The following is a 16,944-nucleotide window of genomic DNA, read 5'->3' on the forward strand; positions in this document are numbered from 1 at the left end:
AAACGCAGCAACCAATCCACCAAAGGCAAACTCACTCCAGGTCAGAAGAACAAGTCCGCCCGGAAAACCAGTGATACCCAGGAGGAAGAAGAGACAGAAGAAATGTCCTTAGCCACGACCCTCAAGGACCTCCTTGATCTCCTGAAAGGCCTCAACGTCCGTATCTTCTTCGCCAAGCTAAAGGCGGGACTCCAGAAAATCATGACAGCCAAAGACCCACTATTAAAGTTCACGACAGCCCTGGAAGTCGCCGCCGACATTCTTGATGATGGTACGGACTAATCATGCAGTGGTCCGCAACATCAGAGTGGTGAGCTGGAACGCCGACGGAATACTAGCCCAGAAAACAGAACTCACGGACTTTCTCACCCGAGAAAACATTGATGTGGCCTTGGTCAATGAGACACATCTGAAACCGAAAGTCCACTTCAGCATAAGGAATTACACACTATACCGCACTGACCGCCACCTAGAAAGAATGGGAGGAATGGCGATACTGATCAAAAATCAAATAGCCCACGACCAGCTCCCACTCCCTGCACTAACCTCCCTTGAAGCAACCGGAGTGACCATCCACTCCCCAGATGGACCTCTGCATATAATAGCGGCCTACCGCCCCCATGCCCACAATCTACACCCCCCAGACCTAGACACCCTGCAACAGTTGGGATACCTCATCCTCATCGCCGGGGACCTCAACTGTAAACACCCAGCGTGGAACGGAAGGGTGGCGAACCACAATGGACGTCTACTACACCAGGCACTTACAAGCAGGAACTTCATCCCGGACGCTCCCACCGAACCGACGCACTACCCCAAAAACGGTGGTCTACCGGACGTCCTGGATATGACCCTATCAAAGAACATCGCCATTGTTGACGGCCCAGATGTTATCGCCGATCTGCATTCTGACCATATCCCCATAGTATTCACAGTCGCACTCAGACTCCATATTCCCACCAGAAGAATCCCCAAGATTCCACAAACAGACTGGGGACATGTACACGCAACACCTCGCCGCGATGGTGGACCCGCGGGCGCCAGTAAATGACCCAGTCGCAATTGACGCAGCTGTAACATCCCTCACCGCATCCATACAATCCGCCTACAGGATGGCCACAACCAACCACTTCACTTAGCATCAACACGAGTCCAAGGACCTGAGGACAGAGGCACTCGTCCACCTCAAGCAATGGGCTTGTCGACAATGGCAAAGAACTCGCCACCCTCTCTGGAAAACGCTGTGAAACTCCCTCAGCAAGCGAGTGAAGAAGAGGTTACAAAGACAACGACTATAACAGTGGAACGACAAACTACAATCCCTGGACACTCCTTCCCGTGACTTCTGGCGTCTGGTCAAAGCTTTCACAAAACCCACAACCACACCCCTCACACAACCCATCAGAGGACCAAATGGCTTGCTCTTCACACCCGAAGAACAAGCCACACAGTTTGCAGAACACCTCAGTGCTGTGTTCCAGGATCATCCCGACCCTCCGGACGCAGACACCCAGGAAGAAGTACAACAGACTCTACAAACTCTCCAACAAGAGGCTCCCTTACCACGCACAGCACTAACCACCCCAAGAGAAATCCGCAAGACCATCCAGCGAATCTCCACACATAGAGCAGCAGGACCAGACAAGATCACGCCGGCAGCCCTGAAGCACGCACCCCGGAAGGTCATTGTGCTCCTCTGCAGAATTGCCAACGCCATGTTTGAAACAGGACACTTCCCTTCAGCGTGGAAGGAAGCCCGTCTCATCCTCATCGCCAAACCAGGAACAGCCAGGACGGAAGCCAAAAACTACAGACCTATCAGCTTGCTCTCACATATGAGCAAAATTGTGGAGAGGCTGATACAACGCAGGATGAACGATCACATCACTGAACAGAAGATCCTCCCACCACACCAGTTTGGATTTCGTCCTGGCCACAGCACTGCCCTTCAACTAGTGCGAGTAATGGACAAGATCACTTATCTATACAACGTCGGAGGCCACACGATCGGACTGTTCTTGGACATTGAAAAGGCCTTCGACAAAGTATGGCACCATGGACTCCTCCACAAATTGCATGTGACGGGCTTTCCTCTCTACATAACCAAACTACTGCAGAATTTCCTGAAGAACAGAACATTCTGTGTCCACCACGCCGGTCATCTAGCGGAACCAAGAACCATCGAAGCAGGAGTGTCCCAGGGCTCCTGCTTGTCACCAACATTGTATAGTGTCTACACGTACGACCTGCCGACCACAATGGACACCATGGTCGCCACATTCGCAGATGACACGGCAATCTTCGCACAGAACACAAATTACAGATACGCTCAGCTCCATCTGCAGAGGCACATTGACCTTCTCCAGGACTGGACCCGCAAGTGGAGAATCAAAGTAAATCCACCCAAAACAACGCTGGTGGACTTTACGAAGAACACCAAGCAGAGGCCTATCACCATAACCCTCCAAGGAACAATCCTCCCACTCCAACCCCACGCCAAATATCTGGGTGTGCTCCTGGACAGGAAGCTCACACTCGAAGAGCACATCAACAACACCGCCAAGAAAGGCACAGCAAGATTAAGAGCCGTCCTTCCAATCTTCCTCAGCAATCAACTGTCACTCGAGACAAGAATACAAACATACAACATGAGTCTCCAACCCATACTCATGTACGCTCATGAAGAATGGCAACATGCAGCACCTTTGCATCTCAAGCATCTCCAGATCGTACAAAACAAATCTCTCAAAGCAATCTCAGGCCATCCACGGGACACTAGTACGCTTCAGTTCCACGAAGACCTGGACCTCTAACTGCTTCAAGACCTTCGCCGACAAAGATTAACAAACTTCTGGCACCTCATCCGCAATTCAGATGAACCCCATCTAAGGGAAATCGGAACACGTCAGCCACACCAGCAACTCTACCGCATGCCTAGACCACCGTAGGCAACCACAATCCACGACGACAAGAATAGAACCTGCGACAGTGGCGGTTCTAAACAACAAATACGTCACAAGCAAGACAGGAGACAACATCACAAATAGAAGGCAAGGGCACTAGCCCGAAACTTCAAGCCAACAATCGACAGGACAAAAACTCGAACTCGATATCCGTTTCGTGCTTTTATAACCAACGACTCGAAAGATATATAGAATAGTGCTAAATTTCCCCACTTATTCCTAGTAGAATGACCAAAATTCGTGAATCTGATGATCGTATGCGATGTAGAAAGAACTATACATAAATGTTTGTGTGTTTAGTTGTTAAAATAAAAAAAAAAGTTTCTTTTATGTGTGTGCAACATTGAATTTGTGCAAGTGATTAGATTCATGATCTCTTAAGTATGAAGTTACTATGTACCAAAAGGCGTGTTTTTATGTACAATGATTAAAGAGTAATCAATAAAAATAAAACTTTTCATACAATAATCAGTTTTTCTACACGTTATTCCATCTTTTACGGTGGCCTATAACCATTGTAGAATTCCAATAAAGCATTTAGCATATTTATAAATTTCAGTTAAATTGGCCTATAGCGAAACTAGGTATCTAAATTTTGGGGCTGAGCTTACTTTGACTGAAATCTGTAATACGACCAAATACGGTAACTCGTAAATTAACATTAGAAAATAATTGTTGTAGATATACTTCAAAAATGTTCAGACATCATTCCGCAACCATATTGGAATCAAGTTAGAACTGGATTGACCTTTATATATCCAATGGTATATGGGTTAAACATGGAGGTCATCGTAACAATACAAAAGTAATGTATGGTACTTATTTATGTTAACTGTAGTTATGATCTTAGTTTGATCTCCTATGTCGTCCATACACCAAATCCCGACTCCCAGACCTATCTTCTCGACCCAACAAAATTACTTCCTTCTGGGATTCTAGACTTCCTTGTCGGTGAAATTCTTACTTGAGTCATTTTTGCGAAAATGTTTACGTTGCGTCTTCCCGTATAGGAGTACTTCCTATACGTGTGGCGCGATGCCGACGTTTCCATTTTATTTCCTCAATAGATACAACTTGACTTAGTTTCAGAGGCGAGTCACAAAGTCACGTGCCTACCCAATTAATACAAAAAGTAATAATTAATAAAAAATAGTTATAGATATTCTTTATAGGAATGAGGAGCAACGAATTTTTTAAAGTTATTTTAATATGAAGTTTGCAACCCTTGTTCAAAGTTGGTAACACAAACATCGTGACTACGCTGTGTTCTAGCTTGAATCTTTCTTGCATTAGCCTGCCTCAGAGAACAGCCCTTTAAACACCTGTCCTTTTGTACAAGCGTAATCACACTTTCAACGTGAAGGAAAAGAACGTTTTCTATTTAACTCTTTGCGGCCAGCTGGCGGAAAGAGAAGGCTGGCGAGAAAGGAGTGGAGAATAGAGGGGTGGGCAGGCAAATTTTGCTCTTCAGCTCAGCTCGTTTTGCGTGTTTTACAGTCCACACAATGAAGCTGGGCGTAGGAGGAAAAATATGCTAGTTGGGGAGAAAGAATGACTCATATCGTTTCAAGGAATACATAGCTGCCCGGTAGGTTTCCGACGAAGGATTGTGTTTCCTTTATGATGTTCATATATAATTTTTTTTTTTTTTTTTTTTTTTTTGAGGATAATAAAATACTTTGTTAATGCACTTTAGGATTTCAGAATTTAATAATACGTGTGATGTATGTTAACTTTTCTTTGCAAGCATTTAGAGAACGAAGGAATAATCTTGAATTAAATTTTAAATTGATTTACCTCTGAAATTGTATTGTAAAACAAGCATGCGAAGTCATGGTCAAATCATGTAGAGTAGGTTTAAGAACACTACGGTGGGTTCAGTAAATTCAATACCCTCCAGACTTGAGAAATTTTGGAGCTTTCTCGTGGATATAAAGTTAGCAAGTATATCTCCCGCATGGGATAGGGTTTCATTTCAGGTAGGAGTACTTATGATTTAGATTCAACGTTAAACAGTAGGTCCAAATCTTGGTGCTGAAAATGAATGATAAAATGACTTGTCATTTACTTTACAAATGACTAAAATCGATTGAATAGTTGAACTTCAATGCATCATGAAGACATCATGGTGTCCCTATTTCACAAGTTATTAAATATTATAAATATACTTAAAATAAGAATCCTTATCTTTTCATCATTGCTTAGTTTTTTTGGGTATATAACCAAATGATTTTTATAGAAACAATTGACTCGTTATCAGAGGCGGCTCCGTAATATAGTCACAAAGTCACGTGCCTTCTCAATTAATACAAAAAAAATAATGATTAATAAAAAATAGTTATAGATATTTACTCTTTATAGGAATGAGGAGCGACGGATTTTTTTAGTTATTTAATAATTTGAGTAGTGTTAGGAACATTAATTATTTTCCACTTCTTTTATAGCTTGAATTCTTTGTACTGAATAGAGTATTTAAAATTTAGCTAAATATGTCTGTAGCATACATACTGAATGTTGATTATGCAGTGTCAAATTTTCCGATTTTTTCTGTAATATTTGTATCTCCAATCAGAATTTCAAGAATGCCTTCAGAGAAAAATCAGCAGAGGCCTCGATGGCGGGGATTGATTTTGTAAAAGAAGGGTACAAAGACGGTTTCACTTCCATTTAGATGTGACTTCTCTCTTGTAGAACTCTTGAGTCGTCGCTGCTCATTATACACTCTTAGAATAATTTTAAGGATAACCATGAACTTAATTTGGAAAGTTTGACTGCGTTTTCATTGAAATTGATCGGATACGTAGTTGTTAAGACAAAATAGGATTTCTTTCATAAACTCGTTTATAAACCTGGTATACTTAAGATGTCACATATATTTCGTTAAATTTTATAACTTCACTATAGAGTAAATTACTTTTAAATTTGATGGATCTTGTGTCATACTGCATATTTCAGTTAGTATTTATTTGTTTCAATACTTTCAGATTTGTCTTAATTGGACGTAACGCAACAAAAACAATTACATCAAGTGGTGCACCAACGAAACCTGTGAAACTTATTCAGCAGAGTGCATTTTCATTGGATTCATCGTACAAAGTGACACCTCCGAGAGTAAATAAAGCGTCTCAGGAAATCTATCGACAGTACGTGGAACGAGGAAAGCTCGGCGCTTGCGAACCAAGCCCTACAGATCTCGTGAAGTATCAAAAATACATCACTAATCGTTTCTTTATACAGGACGATTGGGATCTCAGTGTGTGAGTGATTTGGGTGGCTTCAATTTATTTATTCTTGTCAGGATGCGAATTTGAGGATGAATCATAATGGGAGATCAATCTTACCATAAATGTTGTGTAGAATACTTATTCATTATTACTGGTGTAAAGTCAGTTTTATCTCATTGTTACTGGTTTAAACAAGGATGTTATAAAATAGAGGATTTGCCTATACAACAAAATCGTAAAACCATATGTCACAGTTTCGCCAGCCCCACTCTGGCCGCTCCGCCCAAAGATCACAATGTTTTGAGCCAACATTCATGGCGGAAACGAGAGTAGTCAAGTAAACGCGTCGATACTCGTTTTTTTTTTTTTTTTTTTTTTTTTTTTTTTTTTTTTTGGTTTCATTGAGTTAATAGGATGAAGAGACATATGAGCAGATACTCTATTTTATAACATCCTTGAGTTTAAAGTCAGTTTTATTTCATTATTACTAATGTAGTAGAACAAGTAATGAGATACATACTCTAGAATATGTTTCTTTTTTAAGTTAGGGAAATCCACACACACACACACACATATTTATAATTTCCACGCTAAAAGAAGAACTATTTGCCAATAATCTATTATCTTGGATTGTCGGAAAAGTCTTTAACGTATTTTTCTTTGTTTTTCAAAGTATATTTTGAAAGGGTTATTTGAATTTCGTATAATTTAGCAATTATACTGCTGGAATTTATTAAAATTGTAAGATAGGCCCAAGAACAACATTTCTAATACAAGATATGAAAGATTTTAAGAAATATGTGTACCAATACTGAACTCGACGTAGCCTATATGTACCAATTTTGATCAAAAATGTATTTCTTGCTTTACCTAAGGAGACATTTCGCTGTTAGATCTTTTGAGCGTCCTAACTAATATGCCGAGCATAACCCGAGGTCACATGTCTTTCACACGGTGCATTGAATTCGAGAGTCACAATGAAATGAAAATATTACACAGATATACTAAAAAAGTAAAGAAATGTATTTCAAGTCATCGTATACTTAAGCTATCCGATTTTGTTGAAGAAAAACGTTCTTCTTCTTTGTCTCTGTCCAGTTATTTTTGAATAGACATAGAAAACCTTCGGCAGAAAGCTCTGAAATGAAAAACTAAATATGAACACACAATACACATGCTGTATTGCAAAATGTAGATCTCAGCATTTATCCAGACTGATAGTACTGATTCCAATTTAATTTCTTGTTCTAATCGTTTTGTATACGAACTGGCCTAAAATTGATTAAAATTTGATATAATTACAAATTACAATCGTTTGCAAGATAAAACAAAAAAAAAAAAAAAAATATAATAATAATAAAAAAACTTTTTCCAAATAATATGCCAAACAAGAAAACGCAATCCGAATTGCCGTGCAGGTACATAAATACTTGATATACTTATTCTCCTCTTGGTATCTTGCTACTAGAATTTTAGGGTATCAAATTTAACATAATGGAAAAGGAAAAAGGCCATATATTACAGCAACGAAAGTTCAAATTAAGCAAAGCAGGTAGTTTATCTTTTTATCAGTGCTTAAATATATGTATAGACACATATTCATTTTATTGACTTAAGAAATACTTAATGGAAGAACTTTACGAATGTACTGTTGCGTATACGGATGTGATTAGAGTACAGTTCCAACATTCTTTCCATGCCATAATGGCTTGGAATACCAAACAACAACAACAACAAAAATGAATTTAATTAGTTGCATCCAAATGATAAGAGAAAGTTACGTAATATAAAGATTCCTTTGCCTTTGCAGTTTGCCGTCGAGCATAAATTAAACATTTTTTTTTTTCTCACGGAAAATGAATTAAAGTGCGATTTGTAATTTCGATAAGAATCAAACCAAACGAGATTATGACTTAAAATATTTAGCTATAATATATTTTACTTTACATGTTTTAAGTTTGATATAGGCCTCGAGATCTTCATCCATGTGTCCGGTAGGAATATTCAGGTTGATGCCACATAGGTTTTATGCTTATGATAGAGGAATTGTTTTATTACTTTATTCAGTACGGATAATCTCAATTGGTAAGCTTTCCTTTGGGTATCTGTTTGTATTGTTTAGGTATTTATCTTACTGGAATACTTAGTAAATAGAAATATACTAGATATCCAGCTACTAACGGTAAGAACTTGAAAGTAAGATTCGGAAAAATGAATCTCTTTTGTATGGGGTTTTAGCGCCAAGAGCTTGGCTCGAACTTTACTCTAACGTTCCGTTTTCCATCTCAGCTTACGAATCCAATCGGGTCGTTTTGTAACTTCAAGTGTTACACTCTCGTAGGTTGCTATTCTGAGTTAGAATGGAAATTGCTTAAACGAGAAAAGTTGTATAATTACGGGAGCGAGTGCTGCTTAAAGAGAAGCTGTACCAAAACGAAACACTCGTATTGCTGCGTTTCCACCTTAGTAAAGACTTGACTACTATTAACTCAATCTAGTCGGTTGGAACAAGAGAAATTATTATAAGTTCATCCTGAAAATGACTAAACGCTTGATTTACAATAAGAGATGTTTTTTACAAAGAGAAAGGGATGCGTTACACAAAAGTTGAGAAATACAAGAAAAGTAATGTCAATACTAAATATTGTGCAGTTACCCTTTGTTGTAGCCACTGAACCTCTTGTAAAATCCTGGTCAAAGCTGAACGCTAGTGCTTCTAAAACAGAATTGTGTTTGTAAATTGTAAATGTTGTTACAAAGTTCGTGGTTAAGGAAATCGAATGAATATATGAAAATTAAAGTCCAATTATACCGCGCCACGGATTAACACGACCACTAGAAGTCTATTCTAAGGCTGATGTCTTGTGAGCCTCTGTATTAAGTCTTATATCTCCGCTCTATTTGCCATTACAATGCCTGACGAAAACGAAGTTCTTTACGTGTTGAACATAGCTTTCAAATCGGAAGAACTCGGACAAACGCTCATGTTGCACATTTCAACTGAGGTCTGAATCGGAATCCATCGTCTGCTTACTTCTGAACTATTTAAGAGATGGGTTGAAGAGCTGCCAGGAAAGTGGAGGGCGGAACTACACCTTGCCACAATATGCAAAAGTAACGGAAAAAGTGGTAGCACGTTTTTTTGATTTGTACAGTCTTACTGCTGCTGTGCAGTGGAAATGCTATTAAATTTTTTAAACGTGAATTTTTTGCTTTTCGTACTCTTACTTGAGAGAAACAGGGAAACCCTCACCTCCTGGCTACTCATTTCATATGTTATTTCCTATTATTGACATCTATTTTATTCAGTTTCTATTTTTATTCTTCTACTCCTTCTATCGCAGTGTAGCAAGCGGCCAGAGGATCGAATCCGAGGAAGGATGTAACGTACTTCCGACTTGCTTCTTTAATAAAATTTGGAAACCGATGACTTTTTCTGAGGTATTTCCTTTCTCTCTGTCTCCCTTCCTGTTTTAGCAGGTGCAAAACAGCGTATCAACTCTCGGTAGGTTATTCCGGCAATTAGGAATACGTTGTCTTATTGTGTAACGATTAGCTTGAACTCACGAAGAAAAACAAAGAGACGCAAAAAGCAAGCAAGAAAGGCGTAAAACTACCCTTGAAGGTATGTGAGTTCAGTTTTGTTGTGTACAAATGATGATGTCGGAAGAGTATAACTCTATCGGATTTTTATGCTAAGTGTCGAGTACTAGTACAGTTATTTTTTTTAAAAAAATCTGTTCTGCATATTGGCTTTTGCACCTAAAAATTGCGTTCCAGAAGGTAAAGAGTTTTGTAAACAGTTGGTTGGTAAATGACCCTATAACACGTACTAGTATTGAGTTGAGTTGATTTTGAGTTTAACGTCCCTTTCAGCAACAAAGCTATATGAGATGGAGCCTACTGATTAACGTGGAATCCAAACCACATGACCTCCAGCGGGGAATCGAACCCGGGTCTCCCACGGCAAAGGCGCATACGCTAAGCACTTAGCCACGAAGGAGCTCACGAACTAGTCTTAGTTCAGAATATAATAAACAAGGATTATCAAGAATTACATTTTTTAAACAACATAAATGGTATCAAAGTTTTAACTTAGGTCAAATATTATATCCTTTATTTTTTTTTTTAAATCCAGTTTCATATTCTTTAACATGTGGCTGATGTGTCGCTGGCAGTTAAAAAACAGTAAATAAACAGGAACCTAATATACAGCAATAAGATTTCGGTTTTACTGCAATTACGTTTAAGAAGTTGTAATCAAATTACATAGGGAAACATACAGTAGAGAACTACGCCTTAAGTGAGGTATAGAATTACATGCTGAGCTCCAGCGCCGTAACTTTTTTCTTGGGAGGGGGGTATTAATATTTGTTCCCTAGAAAAAGTTTTTTTCTAATTCTAATTCTGTTTACTATCTTCTTTTCTATACCGGATGCGCTTCTATTTGTTACCTCTTCAAATCCCGTAAAATACTCAAGAATTTCTACATCTGGGGAATCAAAATCATTTCTTTATCTCACTTTCACACATCTTAAAACAATTGACAGTTGATCAGCGTTAGTCATGTCGGTAGTATCACACAAAATCGAAAACTATTTTCCCTGTTGAAGAATCATCTTTTGCTGGGAAGTAACTTCATTAGCACAAAATTCTATAAGTTCATTTTGTATCAGTGGACTCAGATATCTAATCTTTTGGGAGGTCATAATGTGCGACTTAAGAAGAGAATCATTTTCTGAGAGGAGCTCAATAGTATCCAAGAAGTTTCCTGCACTCGGTGATCCAATTGTTTCCACCATAACTCGAAATGGCATATTTTTTCTGGCTAAGTGTAAAATAACTTTCACCACGCTACGAAATATTTGTTTAAGCAGGGATGCTTGATATTAACTTTTCTTTTCGTGCAAGTAATCAACAGTTCTTCCTTTTTGCCACTGTTTCCATACAGTAAACGCATCAAAATGAAAATCGGCATTTTCGTGCTTAGCGATATTCTGACCCAGATGTTTCCAGTCATTCATACCATGCTCACTTTCACCGAAATTTGGCTAAAAAAAAACTGCCTTTTGCGATCTGCGAACACCAACAGGCAAAGCAAAATACTCTTATCACCTTACGCACAGAATAGCACAATCACTACCGCTTGTACTTCAAACCGTTTGAGGCAACACGTGTGTAAAATGTAGGAGAAAATCGGCGTCCATTTGTTGACAGGAAATTGAAAGTAGAAGTCGGTTGACAGGGTCCGTGTTTCAGTAGTTGTGATCTAAGATAGTCATTCGTTTTCATACCTACATTATGGAAAAGAAAGGGATCAGCGGGATATTCGTTTGATGTATCAAAGATCTCATTTACATTTTTTTTCCCCCTTTCTAACTCTTTATCAATAGTTTTTGATTCAAATATCTCAAATGAACCAATTCCGATTATCTCACAGTCATATGCTTCCTGATCACTATCCACTGAATGTTTCCTCACAGAAACTTCTCCTTCTGCCTGAGATATTCCCGACTGAAGTGTTGCGAAAGTATTACAAGCTATAGTACGAACACTCACGGAATCTGAAGGTTCCGTTTCAGAAACTTCTACCCCAGATATATGCTTCATGGTACTGTAAATAAAAAATAAAATTTACTTATAAATTTTCTGCGCTACGTGCGTATAAAGTTGCATACATTACTTATTGTATAAATGGCACAAGCATTTTTCGTTTGAAAATATTGTTTCTTGTATTTTTAAAGCACAAGGGTCTAAATGTCATGTGCTAATAGGCATTGTTTATGCCGGAAAAATACTTCTGGGGTTTAAACCAGTTTTTTTCATTTTGTCAAAGTAACAATTTTTACGTTACAGTCTTTCAGAATTTCAAAGAGTGATTTTTTTTACAAACGTGTTTTTTGATCAGCCATCATTCCTAATCATAATGGGTGCTTTTGTAATTCATAATGGGTGCTTTTGTAATCTCTGCATCAGAATTAAATAATTATTTAGTACAGGTGAATTATGTAGAATTAGATTGGTATTATTCTAACTGATGACCTGTCGAGCTCTATCTATTACAATAACCTAACTTAACCGATATTCTTTCAACTGGTTATGTTAGGTTATTGTTATAGATACGACCCGGTAGGTCACCAGTTAGGAGAGATACAACTCGGTAGGTTACCAATTAGAAGAATACCATTATATTTTTATGAACGCTGAATACCATCAATATATTAGAATCTCTAAATTCTAAGTAACCACATCCTACCAGTACCAGATGAAACTACTTACACATGTGTAGGCCAAAAACGTGTATGCGTGAAATTGCAAAGTTTTAAATCGCTGGCTTCCACTTGAATTACAAGGGGTAGTTTCATTAAAAATCAGTATCCTTTACAAAATATTGTATTCATTGTTTGATATGCACTAATCAAACTTAATTAAGGGTTAACTATAGTTACGCCGGACCAAATTTAGTAAATTTACAGGGTGTCTACTGATACTGGAAACACTTGAATTATACTGGAATTTAATTTTGGTACTGGAGATACTGGAATTTTGATCCACATACTGGAAAAATCATGAAACACATTTTTTCAACAATACTTTTTTGTAATTGTTTTAATAGTCTTAGAAACAATTTTGTATCCATTGAGATTGTAAATTTTTCCAAAGCAAGAGTTGTATACATTTTGTAACTAGACATTTAAAGCAATGGGTGGAGTGGAGGGCTGTGAAGGGACTTGGGAGGCCCTTTAAAAATGTTAAAAAATCATTGCATTTCAAAAAAAATTAAGGTTAACTAAATTTATTAAAAATAAAATATTTTTTTGATGGTAAAACAATTACAAACCTGAAATAATCAAGAGTGTGATTATTTCTAAAGAACTTTAAAAAAATCATTGTATTAGGTACAGGAATTTTGCTGATATACTGAATATGCTGGAAATTTGAAAATGAAAGCCAGTAGACACCCTGATTTACAGGATAAATAAGTGAATTTATGTTGGATTGTGAGTGAAATGCAACTGAGAAGAGCAGTTTTAGTCAAGAAGGGCTTGAGTATTTTTTTTTAGATGTGAGTGGCATTATGTAGAGGCGTGAGGGACGACTGAAAGATTAAAAGTTGTACGAAAGCCAGTAAAAATTGCTAAGCAGACGGAATCTGTGTAGTTATGTCCACATTCTTAGGCTAATCTATCGGCTGGCAGAGCATATGGAATGAGTTTTTTTTCTTTTAATGTTAATTCCTCGGCTAACTTACTGGCTGGTAGGAGCAGACGGAATCAGTGCTTGATTGTTCAGTCCTAGGCTAACCTAGTGGCTGGTCAATAACAGACGGCATGCCGAATTATAACTAAACTGAAGCAAACCTAACCTAACCTATTTTAATATGTTTTTGTTCTTTTTTAATTTTTGTTTGGTCCGACACACACTATCTAGTGTGTCAATTATGTAGTACACTACTATAGCATCCCAATGCTCCAAAGGAATTTCGAACACTTTCAGCACTCGTACACATTCATTGGTTGTATCCACAAGCCATCTTAGACAAGCTGGTGAATCGGCTACTGCACATGGTTGGCGAATCAGTCGTTTTATCGTACCATTTACGAGTTTGCGTTTATTCTGGTACCGAGCATTGATTACCTCCCACGCCTCTTTGCAATTTTGATCAGTCACCGACAATGATTGTACAACTATTGCCGCTTCGCCACGCAAAGATGCCTTCAAATATTGAAGCTTTTGCGCTGCACTCGATAATATATTATGTTCACGGATGCCACGAAAAGATCTCGGAAAGACAGCCAATCTTTTAAGGATCCATCAAATATTGATAATTCCAACTTTGATAATCGCACTTCACTCACTTTAAAAGAAGTTACAATAAATTTGAGATTGATGAAACACTTTCTGATTGTTGCATTATCACCATTTTCTCAATTAATTCGTCCACTCTGTGTTACATTGTTTCCATTTTTTTCATACATATCAAATATCTGTTGATCATAAGTCCTTGTAAAGTCTAATACAAGCTTTCTACAATCATCAGCTAGTTGATTTGCCTTCTATATATAAGTATTCACAAATGCTTTGTCGAAAGAATCACTGTTTATTTTATTCTTTAAGTGCGTTATTTTGCATTTGCTGAAAGTAGGGGAAGCAAGTAGGGGAAAGAAGCCAAAATCGCACCACTTTTTACATAAATTGTTTTAATTCGAAACTGTTGAAGAAATTTAAAATGATTTTTTGATCGTATTGAACTTTATAGTTTTCCGATTCTTTCACAGTGTTACGTAATAAACTAAATATCTTAAATTTATGTTGTCATTTCCCCTAGGTTAATCACTTTTCCCATGAAAATCATGGTGTAATTTAATTATAATACTAACGTGACACCCGCTAACTTATAGCGCGAGCAGATCTCATCTTTATGGTGAAATAAAACGAGCTAAATAATTAAAAAGAATTGAGTTGAGTTGATTTTAATTTAGCGTCCCTTTCAGCAGCGAGGCTATATGAGACGTGGGCCTATTGATTAACGTGGAATCCGAACCACATGAGCTCCCGCCGGGAATCGAACCCGGGTCTCCCACGCCAAAGGCGCGTACGCTACGGAGGAGCTCATAATTAAAAAGAGTCTGCACATCGTCACAAATGGAGGCTCGTCCGGGATGAGGTATATGTGTTCTAATAACTAAATGGAATATAGCATGAATATCGGAATGTAGCATGTAGTTTTAGTATATAGTATTGCATAACAACACATCGTCTACTTTAAAGCATTATCACTTTTTCTTTGTTCTATGTAGTTATTCTCACAATACGTTATACAAGGGTGTATGCATGACGCATGTACGTATCGAGTTTTTGTTTTATGTTAGAGATTTAGTAACCTAGAATAATGTGCATATAGAAATTACATATAATTAGTTGATACATAGACATATTGAATGATATATATATATATATATATTGTTATGTGTTTTCTGAGATTGTCGTTATATTTGTATACACTGTCTTTCGTGAAATCGTATTTGAGATCACTCCTCTACTCTCCACCCAGTATGTCAAAGTTGGTACTGAGTCCAACTCCCTTTAAGCCTCAGTATCGGGACGTCTTCGGCTTTACTGGCTCGAAGATGATGAGAAAGTGCACTAAAAGTCTCAACAATGGGGGGAGACTCGTATTTCAGAGGTAGAGCTTGTACTGGAAATCGAAACCCAGGTAACTCATGAAGACTGTGAACTGAATCCAGATAGGGAGGGATAGCATGACTAACTTAAAGAGACCATTTCCATCGTTTCTTTTTATTTATAAGAATAAAAAAAAATAAAAATGAAAATACAAAGAATTTTACAACTCGGTTACTTGAAATTACAACTTACTACAAAACATATATGGGCACAACCCCTACATTACCAAACGGGTGCTAGAAGGTTATTATGCTAAGCCACGATTTATTGAAAACAGTAAGTTTGATGATTCGTACTTGCAACTTGCATTGGCCCAAAGGGGAAGTGATAATTTTCGAAGTGGAAACTTGGTCTCATTTTTTTCAAGTAGAACTATGTTGATTCCTAACAAGTCTCAAGTGTTTGTCCCATGTTCGGGGGGACTTAGAAAAATACTTACATACCTGATCTAGTACGGAGCGTCCGTGACAAAAAATCCAAGTGTACTTCACAAACGCCGGAGAACAACAACTTGAGCTCGGCGAAAAGCCTCACTTATAAAGCGACTTCGAGCGACTAAAGCGACTTAAACAAATGATATTCGATTAACTTTTAAGTTTGTAAGAGTACTACTTTTGTTTGTTTGTTTTGACATTTAACTTATTTCACTTGAATTTATAATTAACGTCAAGTTCTTATATTTATATCCTAAAGATCGTATATCACTCTCACAGATTATCTGATTTTGACTTACCATGTGTCAACGGTGCTGTGCGCTGTTGTGATGTAATGTTTTCCTTATCTATCAAACCAAATTTGAAAGTCTCATGACTTATAGTTTTTAAGTCTTTTGTTTGGTTAATCATAAGTTTTTATTCTGAGTAGAATTAAGGTGGTTTATACTGGATGACAGAGCTCGAGTGTCCTTAATATGTGTCATGTAAATTATGAAGGATTCTATTATTCGATTATTGATACTAATTACGAAATGGTGTATACGTAATGATTCTCTTCCAGTGTTTTATTATTATTATTATTATTCTTTTAATGTACAAGTGATAGCGTGATTTAATACAACTCTGCGTTGTATTCTCAGCGTTGTGTGCCTTTTAATCAAACCAAACTAAGGTTTTAACTTGTATCAAGGCAGTTACACAGGGATGATTGAAAAGCACGAGTATAGTAATGTAGTGGTAAGACAACATCTAGGAAGTCACTATAGCCCACAATGATGTTATTTATGTAATCGGTATTTTACATAACATGTCGATAGTAATATAATCAAGTTAGTTACAATAATTGAACTAGTAGTGGGTTCTAGCCCGTTACCCAATGAAGGGAGGACATAAAAAAATGGGGGCCTCGATCTACACCCAATGTCCTTACGAAATACATATAGTAGCATTAACACTAAGTATACTAACATTAATGATTTTACTAGCAATAGATCAGTTAACATGTTTAACTATTTACCATCCTTGATAAAGTGTTAACATATATAGTGTCTCTAACTATTTAACTAGAATGTTGGCAATGAGATCACAAGGTCGTCATACATAAGTTTAGCTTGCCACAATGAACAAGAGATAGTG

General features: G+C 37.5%; 1 protein-coding gene across 5 annotated transcripts in view; it reads left to right on the forward strand.

Annotated features, from left to right (window-relative positions):
* FIG4 (polyphosphoinositide phosphatase FIG4) overlaps positions 1-14,775 on the forward strand; it is a 161,249-nt gene extending 146,474 nt beyond the window's left edge. For 4 of the 5 annotated variants that reach the window (XM_081765046.1, XM_081765047.1, XM_081765048.1 and 1 more), the window contains exon 17: positions 5,948-14,775. In XM_081765046.1, coding sequence (XP_081621172.1) covers positions 5,948-6,224 — 277 coding nt within the window. In that variant the 3' untranslated portion in view covers positions 6,225-14,775. The remainder of the gene's footprint in view (positions 1-5,947) is intronic. The other variant, XM_081765049.1, reaches the window with a different exon arrangement.
* The last annotated feature ends 2,169 nt before the right edge of the window (positions 14,776-16,944 follow it).

Source organism: Thermobia domestica, chromosome 7, assembly GCF_964235325.1.
Source record: "Thermobia domestica chromosome 7, izTheDome1.hap1.1, whole genome shotgun sequence".
NCBI lineage: Eukaryota > Metazoa > Arthropoda > Insecta > Zygentoma > Lepismatidae > Thermobia > Thermobia domestica.